This window comes from Eretmochelys imbricata, chromosome 9, assembly GCF_965152235.1.
Source record: "Eretmochelys imbricata isolate rEreImb1 chromosome 9, rEreImb1.hap1, whole genome shotgun sequence".
Lineage (NCBI taxonomy): Eukaryota > Metazoa > Chordata > Testudines > Cheloniidae > Eretmochelys > Eretmochelys imbricata.
This window is the reverse complement of record NC_135580.1, coordinates 27718099-27736984: the sequence shown is the minus strand read 5'-3', so window position 1 is coordinate 27736984 and position 18886 is coordinate 27718099. Positions and strand designations below refer to the sequence as shown.

General features: G+C 39.3%; 1 protein-coding gene and 1 long non-coding RNA gene across 4 annotated transcripts in view; one reads left to right on the top strand and one right to left on the bottom strand.

Annotated features, from left to right (window-relative positions):
- EIF2A (eukaryotic translation initiation factor 2A) overlaps positions 1–18564 on the top strand; it is a 31298-nt gene extending 12734 nt beyond the window's left edge. For all 3 annotated transcript variants that reach the window (XM_077825671.1, XM_077825672.1, XM_077825670.1), the window contains 10 exons: positions 2416–2515; positions 2911–2993; positions 5248–5321; positions 5453–5597; positions 8280–8396; positions 11717–12288; positions 13846–13962; positions 14928–15056; positions 16229–16294; positions 18067–18564. In XM_077825671.1, the coding sequence (XP_077681797.1) occupies positions 2416–2515; positions 2911–2993; positions 5248–5321; positions 5453–5597; positions 8280–8396; positions 11717–12288; positions 13846–13962; positions 14928–15056; positions 16229–16294; positions 18067–18132 (1469 nt within the window). In that variant the 3' untranslated portion in view covers positions 18133–18564. The remainder of the gene's footprint in view (positions 1–2415; positions 2516–2910; positions 2994–5247; positions 5322–5452; positions 5598–8279; positions 8397–11716; positions 12289–13845; positions 13963–14927; positions 15057–16228; positions 16295–18066) is intronic.
- On the bottom strand, positions 291–8008 carry LOC144269808 (uncharacterized). The gene is made up of 3 exons (XR_013347043.1): positions 7944–8008; positions 7055–7104; positions 291–640 (listed from the first exon to the last, which is right to left on the bottom strand). It is a non-coding gene; the product is annotated as an uncharacterized LOC144269808 (long non-coding RNA).
- Positions 18565–18886: the final 322 nt, after the last annotated feature.

The window sequence follows — 18886 nt, the reverse complement described above, 5'->3', positions numbered from 1 at the left end:
ACCCCTTGGGAACTGCCACCTGATGTGCTGAGACTACCTCTGAGCCCATTTTCCCTGACAGCTTGGGACTTCAGTGCCCTGCCTGGTTCAAGCCAGACATGCTAGCCTGCTACAAACACAAACCAAGGTCTGAACAACGTCCCCCAAAAGGTATAGGCTTAACTGAAAACAGCTTAAGAAGTGTTCCTGTCTCCACCACTCAGATGCCCAGCTCCCAATGGGGTCCAAACCCCAAATAAATCCATTTTCATAAATTGTTCACTCTCTACTGATAGAGAGAGATGCACAGCTGTTTGCCCCCCGATATTATTAATTAACCCACAGTATGTATTAAGTAAAAAGTGATTTTATTAAATACAAAAAGTAGGATTTAAGTGGTTGCAAGTAATAACAGACAGAACAAAGTGAATTACCAAGCAAAATAAAATAAAACACACAAGTCTAAGCCTAATAGTATAGGAAAATGATTACAGAAGAAATCACACCCTCAGAGATGTTCCAATTAGCTTCTTTTACAGACTGGCTGCCTTCTAGTCTGGGTCCAGCAATCATTCACATCCCTGTGGTTACTGTCCTTTGTTCCAGTTTCTTTCAGATAGCTTCTCCACCCCCAAAGGGGCTTATTTGCAGTGCCATTTACCTGAAGCAGAATTGCAAGGGATATAATTTAGAATTTTTAGGGGCTTAAATAGACTTCCTCTTGTGGGTGGAAACCCCTTCTCCTCTCCCACGGAGAATCCAGCTCAAAGATTGGAATTTTGGAGTCACATGAGCAAGTCACATGTCCATGCATGACTCAGTTCCTTACAAGCCAGGCCACATTCCCAGGAAAGTTCAGATGTGGATTGGTTTCAGATCGGTAGCCGTGTTAGTCTGTATCACCAAAAATAACGAGGAGTCCTTGTGGCACCTTAGAGACTAACAAATTTATTTGAGTATAAGCTTTCGTGGGTTAGAACCTACTTCATCAGATGCATGGAGTGAAAATACAGGAGCAGGTATAAATACATGAAAGGATGGGGGTTGCTTTACCAAGTGTGAGGTCAGTCTAATGAGATTAAATCAACAAGGAGTCCGGTGGCACCTTAAAGACTAACAGATTTATTTGAGCATAAGTTTTTGTGGGTAAAAAACCTTTGTAGAGATATGTAACTTGGAATATCTAGCATAAAACTCATTCCAGTTATGTTATATTTACACTCATAAGCATATTTCTATAGAGCATTATGTGGTGCAACGTCACACCCTTAATTACACTTTTGCAGCCAAATAGTCTTCAGATTATGCCCTAAGTGGAAGAATAGGTTCATAGGTAACAATCTGGTTACACAGGTGTAGTTGCCTGGAACCCAATTATCAGTTCTGTTGATGCATGACAGAATGGAATGGACTCCACTTCATTTTTTCTCAGCTATATTGGCTCTGCATGGCTAACAGGAGTGAAAAGTTACTTTAGTTACTCAAGTCAGTGGACGGGAGTCTGAATGCACACAGGGAGCTGATCTGATTAGTAAGTAGAGGCTATTTAGTTTGTAGAATAGTACTATATTTGAATAGTAGTGCCTTGCTACCTCCCAGAGATGAAAATTAACTTGGTTAGTGTTTGAGTTGCACTGTTAAAAGGTAAAGTGCAATTCAAGTGCAAAGTAGTATTATTAATGGTCAAATCATTTACTACTGTGGTAACAATTTTGGATATAAAAAAAATCTTCTTATTCTTTTACAATTGATGAGCTGTCTTCTGTGGGGAAACCTGCTAGAGGCTATGCTAGGGGAGACTGTTAATGTTGCTTACGGCACCCTAGGAAGCTAAAGGAACCACAGAATGAAGAATGGAAAAATAGTTTAGAGACTGGAAATTAGGAGGAAGAATCAGGAACCATTGCTGATAACGGAAAGTCATCTCTGCAATAAATACTTTTTAATGTTGCAGATGGCTAATACAATAAAAAAATTAATTCATTCAGCAAATCTAACTTGTGGTTTGCTGATAAATGGAAAGGAAGTGACATAGTCATTTGAACATCTTAGCAAATAACAAAACATAAATTTGGATACTTAACTACAAGGCACTGATCAGGAATATCACAGCATTGAAGAATGCTGGATGCTTCACTAGTGCAAGGTAGATTCAGTAAACTGGAGGAGCATGGCTCCCAGATTTAAAGAGAAAGTAGATATGTGGTTGCATAAAATAAGCAGCTGGTCCAAAGAAGGAGTAGGTGAAAGCCTTATACTGTCAGAATCTGCCAAATTTAGGACTTGATCTTGCAAGGTGCTTGCACATTCATAAGGGTGTTTAGCCCTTTGCAGGATCATGAAAGGTCATTGTTAGGGTGGAATAGGATGGTGAGTGAAGCAGACCTAAACTTACTCCTGGAGCCACCACTGCAAACCTATGTTTTTTTATTACAGCTGCTAAAGATGGCACAGCAGGCATGCCCAATCTACAACTTTATGATGTGAAAACTGGGAAATGTTTAAAGTCTTTCATCCAGAAAAAGATGCAGAATTGGTAAATAATGTTTTCAAGTATTAATTATCTACAGAGAAATGAAGTTTTCAAAACCTGATCTTGAAAGTATGATTTTAATATTGTGTTGGTTCTCAAAATATTGTCTGCTACAAACTGAAAGTATCTATACTAGTATCTTTGTACACATGTGTAGTCAGTTTGTAACATAGTAAATCCACTACCATTTTGTACAACTGGGGGGAAATAGTACAGTTAGTAACTGGTTGTATGATATTTTCACCACTAACCTCATATAATCTTGTAATAGTGTTGAATCTCTTTTGAGCATTGGTCTAAACTTAAGTTTTGAAATGTAGTTTTTAAATATAGAGATAGTAAATGTTGCCTATTTCAATTTTTATATTGTCTTTTTTTTTTTTTTTTTTAAATCTTAGGTGTCCTTGCTGGGCAGATGACGAAAGTATATCTGCTAGGATCGTAAATAATGAAGTGCACTTCTTTGAAAACAACAACTTTGGTATGCAAACATTTCTAAGATTTGGCTTCATTGCATTCTAGATATGTCTCTTTTGCCTATCTTCACCCTTTTTACATTTTTCTGATTTTTTCATGTTGTTGGCTTTATCTGAAATATTGCTTAAATCCTCTTTTATTTTTGGTACCCAGAAAAAATAAGATCTTGTGACGTCCTAGCATATTTTCAGCACATTGACATTTTTTGTTTTCTACTTCTCAACTGCCCCTCTGTAATGTGAGACAATTCCCCATTTTAGATAAAGAGGGCCATTGATCTATGCCCAGTGGAGTTCAAAGGATGTGTGTCAGTATAGAACATGATTTCTTCTGTGGGTTGTGCTCAGCTTATCTCTTTTGGGTTCCAAAGAGCCACGAGAAGATTGACACTTACGGTGATAACATTACTATGGAGCCAGGATATTTTCCAGAGTAGTTCAGCATTAACCAAAGGTATTTTGGAAGTAAAGAGAACAAGCTGAGGCAGAGTGAAGCAGATGAGGAGGAAGGAAGCCAGGAGAGTTTGGAGATACAGAATGTTGAAAATGGAAGAGAACAAAAGGAACGCCAGGGAAAGAGAAGACAAGAGAACAGTGAAAGTAGAACGGAGGAATTCAGAGAAAAAGAAAAAACGTAGATGACACACAAGTTGTTTGGGGGTTAATGGTGTAACACACTGCCTTATGGGAGACATGGCTTTAGGATTCGGGGGCAGTTTCTTCTGAAGCTCATGGAACTTGGAGATATAGAGACATGGAGACTCTGGCTCCATGCTTGTTGGAGAAGGAAGATTAGGGTGAAAGTCATGTGTGTCTCCCTCGTCCCCCAGCCCCCACAATTTGGTGACTGGTTTACGGAGTAATATTAGTGGTGTTCTGGGGGAGGCTTTTCACCATTCTTCCCAGGTGGAAGAAACCTTCCATAATGCTTATCAAAGGGGAGGTGTTAAGGGGTTATCCTGAGAAAAATCTGTATTCTCATCAGGTGGGATTTCCTACATTGTGCTCTTGTTCTTTCCCATTTATGATCTGTTGTAGATAGAGATGAGACTGCTATGAGAGCAGACACCCTTTAAGCTTTTTATTTAACATGGATTATTATTAGGCTGTGAAAATCCTGCTGGGTTTACTTAGCAATGGGGTGGTTCATGAACTGAACCTTGAAGTTTGTTTGAGAGGTGTAGAAAACCTACATTAATTAAGCCCCAGCTGCCAAGAGAGAATTCCATGATACCGTGGCCACTTCTGCTGTACTGCCTATTGGCCACCCCCTAAGGAGGGTGCTAGGTGTTCCTTTCTCTCTCCCCCATACTCCTTCCCCGCTCCCCACACACACAGAGGTTTTATGGTGTTGGCAGTCCACTGACCGCACAAATCAGTCAGGGTGTTCAAAGGTATGTTAGGTGCCATCTCACCCCTCCCAAAAGCTATAGTACCAGGAACAAGGCAATGACTTCCAGATTTAGCTTACGCAGAAGTTCTCCATAATCCCTAGTGTGGTAGCTAAGGAACTCCCCTATCATTTGGTAGGGAAATATGAGGTGTATCTATTAAGGTGTGGGATCATTTGTCACTTCTGCCACTAAGCTCACTCTGATAGCTGCTCAAACGAGACTCTCGTCCCACTGCCTTACTGCGAAGGAACTGGCAGCGAGTGCAGATTCACTTCCAGAGAAAATTCTTATGTGTAGGGGAGTGATCAGTTCACAGCAGGCCTTTCAGAGAACGTGCTGTGGGGAGCAATCACCTGTGTCCCATCCCCAAAGATCCAAGGAGGGGAGACTGTACAGAATGGAGCAGGATGTGTGGGAGTGGCCGTGCTTCCTCTGAAGACAGCGTAGTTAAGGTGGGTGGCTATGCCACTTGCTTTGATTGTGGAAAATGAAGTATGTTCATGGGGGGGTTCAAAGACTTTCTTGCTGTGTGAACTTCTCCTCCAAGGTTTGTAGAACGTTTAAAACCCTAGGCTGGTTCAAGTGGGTTCAAAGTTTGAGGGAGACATTTCACACCCTATAATTGTCATACCTGTGATCATAAAGAGAAATAAATCTAGCAAAAACTTCAAGTCTGAGAGACTACATAATCAAAGGTGGTGATCATGCTGCTTTTGCCAAGTAAAGAATCTTTTTATGGTTAAGTACATCATTCCTTGTGTATTATCAGTGGGGTACACTCATAAAATGGTATAATATAAAAGTACATTAAGTAGGGTGAGTTAAGTGTTTTGTCATTAACCTTCCTGTAATTGTGATTTTGCAGATACTATTGCAAATAAACTTCATTTGCAAAAAGTTAATGATTTTGTGTTATCACCAGGACCACAGCCAAGCAAGGTACCTATAATTTTTATTCACAATTCATATATTTTGGTTTTCTTTAATTTCTTTAGAAATCATTGTATTTCTCTGCCTTTGTGCTCCTAAGAACAATGTATCACTAATTTAATATATTGGTGTTGATTTAGGTTTCTGTTTATGTTCCTGGAAGCAAGGGTGCACCCTCGTTTGTAAGACTGTATCAGTACCCTAACTTTGGTGGCTCTCAGTCTGCATTGGCCAATAAAAGTTTCTTTAAAGCTGACAAGGCGACAATGCTCTGGAATAACAAAGGTACAGCAGCTATTAAATTAATATCTCTTATATTTATATTCACTAACTTCAAGGTGTGGTTATTTTGCTTGCTTTTGTTTTTGTATTCGTCAAATGCAAAGACAAAAAACTTGTGTTAATGGAACATTAATGTTATAATTTTAAACACTAAAGTTCTCATAACTTGCCCACATTGTCCTTCATAATCTCGTCCCCATCTATATCTGCTCTCATTTTCTCCTAAACATCTTGCTCCATCAACTCCTTGCATACCTTTCTTTCCCCTGAACCCTATAATTTCTTCTTCCATTCTCATCTTTGCATGCTCTTTCATGCTGCCCTGTATATCTATGTAGGACTAGAAAATTGGTTATAGTTAAACTGCAGCCTCCAAAGGAAAATCCCACCACACCATTTCCTAATTCTTGTTGACACAGAACATACTATCTCCTGTTTTCACGTGCTTCTTTAAAAGGCATTTCATCCAGAAATCCTGCTTCTTTATCCTTCCTGTACCTGAACTGGTGTCATGTGTTCCTTAGACTTGTCAAGGTTCCTTCCCCACTCTGAACTCTAGGGTACAGATGTGGGGACCTGCATGAAAACCTCCTAAGCTTATTTTTACTAGCTTAAGTTAAAACTTCCCCAAGATACAAACTATTTTACCTTTTGCCCTTGTACTTTATCACTGCCACCACCAAACGTCTAACAGATACATAACCAGGAAAGAGCCCGTTTGGAAACGTCTTTCCCCCCAAAATCCTCCCAAACCCTACACCCCCTTTCCTGGGGAAGGTTTGATAAAAATCCTCACCAATTTGCATAGGTGAATACAGACCCAAACCCTTGGATCTTAAGAACAGTGAAAAAGCAATCAGATTCTTAAAAGAATTTTAATAGAAGAAAAAGTAAAAGAATCATCTCTGTAAAATCAGGATGGTAAATACCTTACAGGGTAATTAGATTCAAAACATAGAGAATCTTTCTAGGCAAAACCTTAAGTTACAAAAAGTCACAAAACCAGGAATCTACATTCCATTCAGCACAGCTTATTTTCTCAGCCGTTTAAAGAAAACAGAATCTAATGCATATCTAGCTGGATTACTTACTAAGTTCTAAGACTCCATTCCTGTTCTGTTCCGGCAAAAGCATCACACAGACAGAGAGAAAGAGGCTTTGTTTCTCCCTCCCCCCAGCTTTTGAAAGTATCTTGTCTCCTCATTGGTCATTTTGGTCATGTGCCAGCGAAATTTTCCTAGCTTCTTAACCCTTTACAGATGAAAGGGTTTTTCCTCTGGCCAGGAGGGATTTTAATGGTGTTTACAGTCTTGTCATAAATATAAAGGGAAGGGTAATCTGTTTGAGACAAGGCACATGCCTTACTTTCTTTTGTAAAATGCCACATACATTTGCATTGCTACATAAAATGTGTGGTAATCCCCATTCTACATATTCTTTATGACCTAGTTTTGTCCTACCTTTTTCCACACAACTCCCATTGAAGTCCGTTGGAATCATCTGCGAATAGCTGAGAGTAGAAGCAGGCCCATTATATTCAGTTGTATATTTAACATCATAACTAATAATCTGAAATATTCCATATACGTGTGATGTGAGCAAATTCAAGTTACTGCAAGAATCTGAACATACATTTCATGACTTTTGCGTGTATACGTGGGAGCATATGTTTATTTATAATTTCCATAAATTTTATAAAGAGGGATTAAAACACTACTTTCTGTACTCTCTCATTTGTTTAGTCAAAAAATCTAGAAAACTAGCGAACAACAGACTGAAACAGCACAGACACACATTTACATAACTAATGAAACTTTATTAATACATACTTGCAGTCCATGAACACAGATACCACCTAATAATGTGGAAAATTCATTTTATATATAATATGTATTGTGTGTGCTTTTGTGTGTAATGTATACAATTCCACTGTGTTTAGACACTTAGATTTGTGAAACTGCAAAATGTAATTACATAAAAACACATCACATTTGAGATGAACTACATAGTCCACTTTTGTGCTTTACCACTCATGAATAATGATGGTCATTTCAAAGTCATGTTGGTAAAACTTTTATACTAACCACCAATTATTACATATACATGTGAACAGAAGGCAATGTTTATATTATATACTTATATATTTGCTTATATGCTATTTGTGTGTGCGTAAGTGAAATAGATATACATACAAAAGCTATTAATGTGCAAAATTGTTTTGTTTTATTGGTAAACTGGTCTGGATGCTAGTTCACAGTTAGTCTTGGTCAAGCGGATAGCTTAATATAGTTATGTTAGTGTTATGCATATATAAAAAATCTCTTCACACCACTTAAAAAAAACTCTTACCTTTGAATAATTCAAAATGAGTGAATGGGTTTTGCTCACACTTCCTCCATCCTCTTTAAATGAAAAAAGATCATCTTTGGGTTAAAATCAAGAAAGGAACATTTTAATTGAAAAGGAGAAGATGATAGAAAGTTCTGAGCATGTGATAAAGAAAGCATCATTAAAGAAAGTGTCCGTATAATCTTAATTATAGATTTCACAACTGGCCAAACTTAAAATTCTTTCTCTGTGTATATGGTAGTTTCTGTTAGTGGAGACTATAAAATGTAGAGTCTCAGGATTACTAGGTGGTTTGCATGTTTAAAAAAAATCTTACTATGTTTTGTACCCTAATAGCTACGGCTGTGCTAGTAATAGCTAGTACAGAAGTTGATAAAACAGGAGCTTCATATTATGGAGAACAAACGCTGCACTACATTGCAACAAATGGAGAAAGTGCTGTTGTACAACTACGTAAGTGGCTTTTGAACATTTACATAGTGTTATGTCATTTGTTATTGGGAATTGTACTTAATGTATGCTAAAAATCTTACAGTTTCGATGAAAACAGTGAACTACTGCTTGTCATTCAAATATGTTTCTGCACTAAACAGATATTAAGGTAGTGAATTTTGTTACCTCACACGATAAGAGTTTCTATGACCTCTTCCCTTTCTGTTTAATAATAGTGATGGACTGTTCAAAATAAAAACACTTAAAATTCCACTTCTGCTTCTTGAAACTTGAAAAACTGTTCAATTGAATCATGCTTGGTGGCATATGCTTTGCTATCCTGAAGTTCAACCAAAGCATGAAAGCATCCCACATGAGAAGGCCCCGCCTCTTTTCGAGGACATTCCATAATAAGCATAAGACTGTTAATACTGCCTTGCCCTCCACAAGGGTACACATACAAACTAATCATATCCCCTATGTACTGTAAAAAGAAGCATTGAAAAACAAAAAGGTTTGCTATTTTGGAGGAAAAATCACTAAAACTTTTGGATGAGACCATATTGCCAGCCCCAAAAGCTCAAAAATCACGAGTCAGGCTCACCAAAAATCATGAGATTATGTAAAAATGATAGATTTGGTGTTCTTTGTATGTGTCTTCTGCTTTTTGAGCCTTTCGAGTGCACTGGGGTCACATTTTGAAGCTTTCTCCACAGCTGTGGGGGCTAGAAATTTACTTTTTCTTTGAGAATGAAGGCTGAAATCATCACACATCCACTTGACTCCAGGAGCTGGGGCTTTAAGGAAAACAATTATCATGAGACTCATGACAAAATCATGAGAGTTGGCAACACTGAGAGATTTAAAACTGATATTTTTTTTGTAAAAATAAGGGTGTTTAATCCCAGTATCCTGGTTCAATACCAAAACCACTAATCTGTTTACCTAAAATTTCCTCTGTAATAGTTTTCTTCCCTTTTTTTCCTTAACTGTGGTTAGGCTTGTTTTGCACTGTTAAAGACTGTTGTGTGTCAAGAGTGTTGGGAGGCTGAAGGCCTGTCTACACTACAAACTTAAGTCGACCTATGTTAGGTCGACTTACAGCAACCACAGTAATTACTGCAGTGGTTCATGTCTACACTACCCTTCTCCTGTCAGTGGTGTGCATCCTCACGAGGAGCACTTCCGCCAACTTAAGAGAGGCAGTGTGGGGGGCTGAGAGCTCAGGCTCTCAGGTCCGTGCACAGCTCCCCGCTGTGAGCCTGGTTGCCCTCCTCCCCCGGGCTCTCTGCTGCCCCCCGGGCTCTCTGCTGCCCCCCGGGCTCTCTGCTGCCCCCCGGGCTCTCTGCTGCCCCCCGGGCTCTCTGCTGCCCCCCGGGCTCTCTGCTGCCCCCCGGGCTCTCTGCTGCCCCCCGGGCTCTCTGCTGCCCCCCGGGCTCTCTGCTGCCCCCCGGGCTCTCCGCTCCCCACCGGGAGCCCGGCTGCCCATTTCCAGCAGGGAGCTCTGCTCCCAGAAGGAGCCTCCAACCTGCCTTAGGGTGACAGCAGGGTGAATCAGGCTGGTAGGTTCCCTGCTTTCTTGTCTATTTCACTGGTGCAGTTAGGGCTTGTGCTTGTGTTTCTTAATACCCTCTTTGCCAACTGATATTTATATTTCAGATGCCTTAGTGTGCCCCCATATTTCAAATATTTTTTTTAAATGAAGCTTTGTAGTTAATAATCCTAATGTAGGTATTCTCTTTGGAGGGAAAAATGAAGTATGACTTGCTTTGTTTATAAAATTGGTTACTGCAACAACTATTTCCAGTGTGCATGGAAAAAAAAATAGCTACAGGAATCAGTGATTGAAGCTCTTTAGATATACTGGGTCAACATTTTATTTTAAGAGTCATTACTTTAAGCACTAGAAATGCAGTTTACGTTGTACAAGTTTATAGGTAAAGATGTCTATATATACCACATGTGGCGGTGATAACCATGTGATAGTTGTAAAAATCATGTAATGAATCACATTTTTCATTAATCACTGAGCACCTCACTTGCACTGTGGCCACTAATCCATCTCCCCATAACTTAGTCTATTGTTCCAAATGCCTGAGCAGCTTCAGACAGCCCCCATTTTTTAATAAATATGCAACAAAAATGTTTTCTGTTCTTCCCTCGTGATTATCAGGGTCCAGACACCCATAGGGGAGAAGAAGGGGTCTGAATCCCAAGAATAAACAATTAAATCAACTGATTGTATATAGCAGGGATCAGCAACCTTTGGCATGCGGCCTGTCAGGGAAATCCGTTGGCAGCCTGGGACAGTTTGTTTTCCTGCAGCGTCCTCAGGTTTAGCCGATCGCAGCTCCCACTGGCCACGTTTCGCTAGTTCAGGTCAATGGGGGCCCCAGGAAGCGGTGTGGGCCAACGGATCTGCTGGCCGCCGCTTCCCACAGCCCCCGTTGGCCTGGAACGGCGAACTGCAGCCAGTGGGAGCTGCGATCAGCCGAACCTGCGGATGCTGCAGGTAAACAAACCGGCCCAGCCTGTCAGTGGATTTTCCTGACGGGCCGCGTGCCAAAGGTTGTCAATCCCTGGTATATAGTATTAGTGTATTGTAAAAGTATCGAGTAAGGTCTTTTATGAAAGCTGGTGAGACACTGGTGATTAATATCATTGTGAAATATATGTATTAACACTATATGAGGAATTAGGGATACTCACTGATATTGTGGTTTAAAGTGTGTCTCCTCTTGCTAAGGCAGAAGAGTAACGCAGTGGCTCAGTTTTGGGTGTCCTGAACAAGATGGCACGCCCACTTACTCCATTAAAAGAATGTCACTGGTGAGAGGTTCAGGTTGAGCAATACTCATTCCTAGTCTGGTGACAAATTAAAGTCCAGTATTTCACAACTGTGCAGGCATAGAAACAGGAATTTTGTACAACTATGAAAGAGGATATTTGTAGGTTTCCAGTGGGCCACTGCTGCTAGTTTTGGAAGGTTCTGAGCTATCATACTTGAATATTGAGACAAAAAGGATTTTTCCACACAAAAAACTATTCTTACTATAGAAGTGGTGATGCTGACCAGTGAAGGAGAGGTAACTCACAATTGGGTGGGCGGGGAGGATGTTGGTTATGCTCAGTTTTATTTAGAGATTGCACCACATAAGACATTGGTTTGCAATATTAATTTCTACCAAAATCAAAAAAAGTTACCAAAAGTTAGTTTTTCTGGAATTGTGAATGACTGGACTTCAGGAAAGCTTTGTAATCGTGTTTTTTGTTTTTTATCTAGACAAATGTAAATGATACGATTTCATAATCTTAATTTATATATGTTTTTTTTTCTTTAGCAAAAAATGGTCCCATTTATGATGTAGTATGGAATCCCAATTCCACAGAGTTTTGTGCTGTGTATGGTTTTATGCCTGCGAAGGCAACTGTTTTCAATCTGAAATGTGATCCTTTGTTTGATTTTGGAACTGGCCCTCGTAATGCTGCCTATTACAGCTCTCCTGGACATATCTTAGTACTAGCAGGATTTGGAAATCTCAGAGGACAGATGGAAGTATGGGATGTAAAAAACTACAAACTTATTTCCAAGCCACTGGCATCAGATTCTACATATTTTGCTTGGTGCCCTGATGGGGAACATTTTGTAACTGCTACGTGTGCTCCAAGGCTACGAGTTGGTAATGGGTACAAGATCTGGCATTATACTGGCTCTGTTCTACACCAATGTGAAGTCTCACCGAATGCAGAAATATGGCAAGTTTCCTGGCAGCCATTTTTAGATGGAACATTTCCAGCAAAAGCAGTAACTTACCAGGCAGTTCCAAGTGAACTGCCAAGTGCTGAGCTAAAGGTTGCGCAAGCTTATAGACCACCAGCTTTGAGAAACAAGCCTATAACCAGTTCCAAGCTGGTAAGTAAACTTCATCTCAATTATGTTGGCCCATCATTTCATTTGTACATGAAATTTGGTTGCAAAGTACTTTATTAATTGGGAAAGTGGTTGGGAAATGATGACACCAATCTTGGGGGGTGGTTTTGTTTTTGTTTTTTGTTTTTGTATTTTAAGAAATAAACATTTGCCTTTTAATAGGCTTGTTTCACTGACTGCCCCATCTGCTCCCTGTTTGCAGGAATATGTGCTAGGAATGCTGTAATTTTATGGGGCAAATCCTCTTCCCTGCACAAAACTGCCCCTTAGACCAGCAGCACAAAGAGTTGCAAATGCTGCCTCCTCTTGCTGCTGCTGAACAACAAAGAGAGCCTGGGTGGTGGGTAAACTGTCACTCCAGTTGTGGTGTGTTCAGCTGGTTTTCATGAACCAACATGCTAGAGTCAGACATAACACAGATTTGGCCAGGCTTGAGCCAGCGTTGAGGTAGTTGAGTGGTGGTTTGCCCTCCTTCAGTACACTTTGGGTATTTGTGACCCAATGATACTTTTGGCAAGTCCACTGCAGCTTAGCTGTTTTCCTTATGTGGATCTACTCGTTTATTTAGCGTTGCTTTATTTTTTTTTTCTGTTTTCAGAAGTAGATTTGTGTGCAAAGATACTAAGTATAGTTAAGGATTACAGCCTTGACCTGTTTTTTATTCTTATTTTATTTTAGAAGGCTTTGATTTTGAGGCTTCTATCAGCAGTTAGTTATTACTAGGACCCGACTTCACAGGTGCTGCATAAGCAGAGTTAGCAAGAAAGATTCAATCTGTACCAGAATTCAGGGAACTACATTCTGCTAGCTTGTATGGAGGAAAAATCAGAGTTGTGGGTGGAAAACATTTAAACCCATTTGAGCATTTAATATGTCTGACCTGCTAAAACTAGTTTTTCAGAAAATAACAGAGTATATTCCTGGTTTGGTTTTGGGTTTTCTTAAGATGAACAGCAAGGGGGAAAAAAGCTTCCTATCTTTGCTTCTTTAAGATGTAAAAAGAAAATCAAGTTCTGTCTGTCCTGTTTTTGCTTGAAGGACTAAAGAAATGGTGGGGGAGCTTTCTTAGCCCTTACCTGGAGGGGCAGGACTGTAAAATTGTTAACAAAGTGCTTTGCTTCCAATTATCTGTCAGGCATTTGAGTTAAATAAGTGTAAACAAAAAGCAAAGTTTTAAACAGTCTGACTAAAAATCACCTTCGCACTCAATTGTTCAGGTTTTATATTCCTAGTATTTGCTTTAGTACTTTTCCAGCCATCTATAGATGCCTCTAGGAGAGACAGGACAGACAAGTCCTAAAAGGCTAGTGTAAAAAACAAAGGAAAATCTTTTTAGGGGGTGACACTTTTTTCAGGGTGCCTTCAACCATCAAAAGAAGCAGAAAGGGCATAAACCCATTTTTTGTCCTTTGCAGGTCACCTTTTAAACTGTGGTACTTTAACACGTAGAAAAGTTTTTCTAGAGTTTTCATTCTTTTGTAGGATATTTTGAAGTATGGCACATACATTTCAGAAATGTCAATCTTATGTGTCCCTTAGCATGAGGAGGAGCCACCTCAGAACATGAAACCACAACCAGGAAATAGTGATAAGCCATTATCAAAGATGGCACTTAAAAATCAAAGGAAGCACGAAGCAAAGAAAGCTGCTAAACAGGTACTGCTAGCGTCAGCCCTCTTAAGGATAACGTGACATTAGCTTTTGCAAATGTGTTGACTAGTCCTGCAGTAACAAACTTTGGATTGCACTAAAAGTAATATCTATTCATGGCCATGTGTGTGAAATTTCAGGGGACTGGATGGCACGTGTGATACACCTTTTAAGTCATTCACTTGAAATTGGCCCAGGTTGATAGTGACCGACAGTTGTTACCATCGGTTGGTTGTTCATTAGTCTGTGTGAAGTGAAATGAATTGGAAGCGTCAGTTCTGTTCACATAAACATCACACGCTTCATCCTTCCAGTCCCTAAGATTCTGCTCAACTCTTTGCAGTCTCAGGTGAGAGGCAAAAGACTGAATGGTTTTGAAAACCGAAATATTGTCTCACCCTTTAAATGTGGTCTTCCTATAGGTCAGGGTGGAGGCATGATAGCAGGGCAGAGCAAATAAGCTTGTACTTTTGCAGCTACCTGTACTGTATCTGTTCTATGGCTAGATGGCAGATTTCAGCTTTTGATGTTAGCTCTATAACTTCCACAATTACTAAAACCCTTCTAAAGTGTATAATGCTTTTGCTTCATAAATTAGACCTGATTTTGGTTTTTCTGGTAGTGGGGAGGATGGACCACCAGCTCTTATAAGAAATGTTTGTGGATGTATATTTGTAGTTTCATTCCTACCAATTTCATTATACTAAGCATGTTTCTTGTCTGTCTCGGTGGGAAGAAAGAAGACACAGTATATCGGAACTCTAATATTATAGCTAACATTTTCTGATAGGATCTCGGTCTCAAATAATATAATATGTAACTGAAAACTGTTTACAAACAATAGAGAGCACCAGAGGACTAATGAAAGGGAGGAATATTCAACAGCTTTTCTAGGTTTCCATGTTATAAAACAACAGAGCTGTTGTTTAAATGGTTTACAGGAACAGTAGATGAAGTTTATTAACTTACAGGAGGCCAAAACTGATGGGAACCAGGAATCAACACCATCTCCAGCATTACAGAATGTACCACACAGCACTCTGCCTTCTGTGACATCTGGAGACCCTGAGGTAGACAAAAAAATAAAGAATTTGAAAAAGGTGAGAAATTTTTCTAATGAAGAATAGTTTCCTCTTGGAGAAAGTCCTGAAGGGCTAGTCTGATTGTGGAGATGACTAATATCAGTGAGGTATAGGGTGTACATAGAGCATACACCGCAGGCAACTGCTCTCCTCTGCTTTCTCATAGTGTAAAGTAGCACAACAGTAGCCACTTAAAAATGAGCCTGTCAGTATAGTGTCTAAGCATGTAAAGAAAATTGAGACTTGTCCAGAACTGCAGTAGTTTTTCCATTCTCTTCTCTTCCATTCTCAAGAACTGCTGGCTCTCTTCAAAAGGGCAGATGATATAGCTGGTCAATATTTGTGAAGGAACTAAGTGAGCTTCCTAACCTTGCTTTGCAAATCCTAGTCTCATTTAGGATCTGGGAAGGCTGCTCTGACTTGAGGTTGGGGGAAGAGAGGGTTGGTGTTGTTTATAGTGCAGGACTGCCAGGAAGGTATAAAGTTTACCTTTGATGGACATGTATCTCCTGTAGATCCTATCAACTCTGTGCAGAGAGGGAGTCACTGGAGGACAAAGGAAGTCAGTCTGTCTGTCTTCTCAGTCCCAAGCCCACAAAGGAACCCAAGTGTACTGCTTGTGTAGCTCTGTCAGCTTTGGAGTTTTTTGATTTAAATCCTTTCAAACAAGGGTAGAGTCACATTTGGCCAGGGCTAGAGAAGTTTTCCTATTTCTGCACTGCACAGCAGGCCATCTTTTCTTTGGTTCATAATACAGCCATGCTGAGAAAAGATGTATGGAGAAGGGGGATATTTACAGTGGAGGAGTTCTCTTTCTGAATCTTAGATGTAGCTTCCCAGTACAAGAAATTATCCTCCTTTTAAATTGTTGTTGTTACTACTTTAGGGTCAGATTTTATGGTGTTTACATTTCAAATGCATAAAATAATCTTCCAAACTCCTCCGGTACTAGATAGATGTTTCTCTACTCGGGTCTATTCATGACGAAAATAAGATAGGTTGTTAGGTTATCTTGGTTTCTGTTGATGTGAAATTCTGGTTTAGGTATATAAATGAAAAGTCTATGTATTTCTATTGCTAAGTCTTCCCATCAGAGTATCTCCTTCTCTGTTAAGATGATCAACTGGAAACCCAGAAAACTGAACATTTCTGTTCCTCTCTTGGCTCTCTCATACTTCTGTTTTCCACAGAAACTGAAAGCAATTGAGCAGCTGAAGGATCAAGCAGCTACTGGAAAACAGCTAGAGAAAAACCAGGTATTACTAACTTGCATGTGTTTTTATTCAGGATCATACTACTTTTCAATGCACTTAAAGGCATGTCTTCATGTTCAGCGCCACAGCTGTACCATGCAGCGCGTTTAGTGAAGATGCTCTATGCCGACGGCATAATAAAACCACCTCCGTGAACAGCAGAAGCTATTTGAGTGGGAGAAGCTAATCCATAGTACATTTCAAATATAATTCTGGTTAAGTACCAAAAAGAGTGTGGCTCTCTGTCTCTCTCCCATGTCAAAATTAAATGAAGTGAATGAACTTACCTAAAAAGAGGTAAAGTTTCTCTTCTCAAATTCATCTCTAAAGAGGCAGGGCCACTAGTGCTGAGGAACTACTAGGGAGCATGGCCAATAGAACACACAGAGGAGCAAAGGAATCGGGATGTCTTCGGTCACCATTGGCAGCTATAGGTCCCTCCCCATCACAGCACTCTTATTGCCTACCATTTGTTTTCTGCAGCCATCTATGCCATTACCCACACTTCAGGGGTTACACAGCACTTGATTAGGTTAATGCTTGATGAAGAACATTAACTTATGCTGCTTTTACTACCATAAGGTATACAAATTTTGGATGGCAGCATGCTGTCTTTGGCTACTTCTCAACTCTGTTGCTCCTTCAGCTGGCCAGACCCCTTTTTTTCACACAAATTCCCCCTTTAGCAGATACAAGAAGCTGCTGGTGGAGGGTGGGGAAGTATACTCAGAATCTCTCCATGCATTTCCACCGTAGCGTTACCCAACCCGATTACCTCTTGAACAGGCTTTTGTATCCTTTCTCCCCAAGTGGACTAGTATGGAGCATAGAAAGCTTTATGAATATAGAGGAGAGTCTTGTGGTCAAGTGATACTTGGGACAAACTGAGTTCTATCTCTAGCTCTGGCCCAAACTTCCTGACCTTGAACAACTATCTTAACCTGTGGCTCTCAGTTTCCTCATCTGTAAAATGAAGATAATACCTCTCAGGAACGTTGTGAGGCTAAACATTGAATTTAAAAATCATGTCTATTTGAAACCCTTTCTGTGGTATAGTGGCAAGTAACAACAGACTCTGCTAAGATTACCATAGCAGAGAGATGAGGGAAAATATTTTTCTCAATTTTTTAAATTTGTTTGCATTTCATAGCACTTAGTGAAATTGACTATGCTCCATCTCCATTATGTAGTTTGTCAATTTCCCCTGTTGCTTTATGGGTCTTTAACATGGTGCTAAGGAGAGGAAAAACTGGAAAAAAAAATAGGATAATGTGATTATAAAGCCACAAAAATTGGCAGACACACTCTGAGGCAAGTGTAGTTCTTAAACCTAGTTTTAACTCATTTTTGGGAATTCACTAGATTTCAGGTTGACAGTGACACTTTCACACTTGTAAAACACATTGAATGTATGTTTGATATAAGGAACTATAAGTGCAAAGAATTATTACTGTATTGTAAGGTGTGTGTGTGGACAACGTATGTAATGGACTGATCCAAAATAGCAATAATATGGAGTCTTCAATTTAAAAATTAGTATTTTTATACACTAGCAATTCGCATGCATAATTTGAACATTAAAACAGAATGTGGTACTATATCAGCCTCTGTGTATTTTGATTCTTTATAATGCCTGCTGCTGTTAAATTACTGCCATCTTATTTTTTGCTATTTGTTACATATTAGCAATGATGTACATTATTTATTGACTTAAACATTGCTGTTTTACTTCCTGTGTAATAAGCAAAATGTATGATCTTGTGTTATTTTTCTAGTTGGAGAAAATTCAGAAAGAGGCGGCTCTCCTAAAGGAGCTAGAAGATTTGGAACTAGGCTTGTAAAACAGTAGTGAAAAGGAATTGGATTGTTACACAAAATCAGTGCAAAATGGGGTGCATTTTAACCTGAACAGAACAAAGAATATCCTTCAACTGCAGATGGCTGAGGAAGGACAAGTTTACATATTTGCTGCACACCTACATTTGTTAACCTTTAAAAAAAAAAAAAAAATCCGTGCATGTGCAAAATTGTAATCAAACAATGTATATTCAGTCAGTCAGTCATTCCTGCTTCCATTCAAAACCAGAAACACATTCACTCAAAGTTCTAAAATGGTGTTGCTTAAAAATCAAAACAAGTATTTTTTTTGTTTTGTGTTTTTGGCTTTTGGTTGATCTACCAATTTGATAGCTTTATTAAACTTAAGGTACATGTGACCCTTATGCAATAATAGGATTGCAATCAATAATAAAGAGCATTTAACATTAAAAAAATTGTTGGTTTTGTGTTACCAAGTCAGAACTTGTAAAATGTACCAACCATTTCCAAGTTACTGCAATACCATCAACTTGAAATCTACTAAATTTATAAAAATGAGTTTGAAATATTTTCACTTGCTATACCTGCTCCTGTCTTTCCCCATACCAATTTGTTGCAGTTTTGCAATCACATTTTCCTTTTTTTTTTTTTTTTTAATCCTTTCCCCTTTTGCTGGGTTTTTGTATGTGACCCACACAAACAAAAAGGAAAACAGATTATACGAGGAAACCACCAAAACTGACTCTACACCAGGTGCTATCAAATGCACAAAGTAAA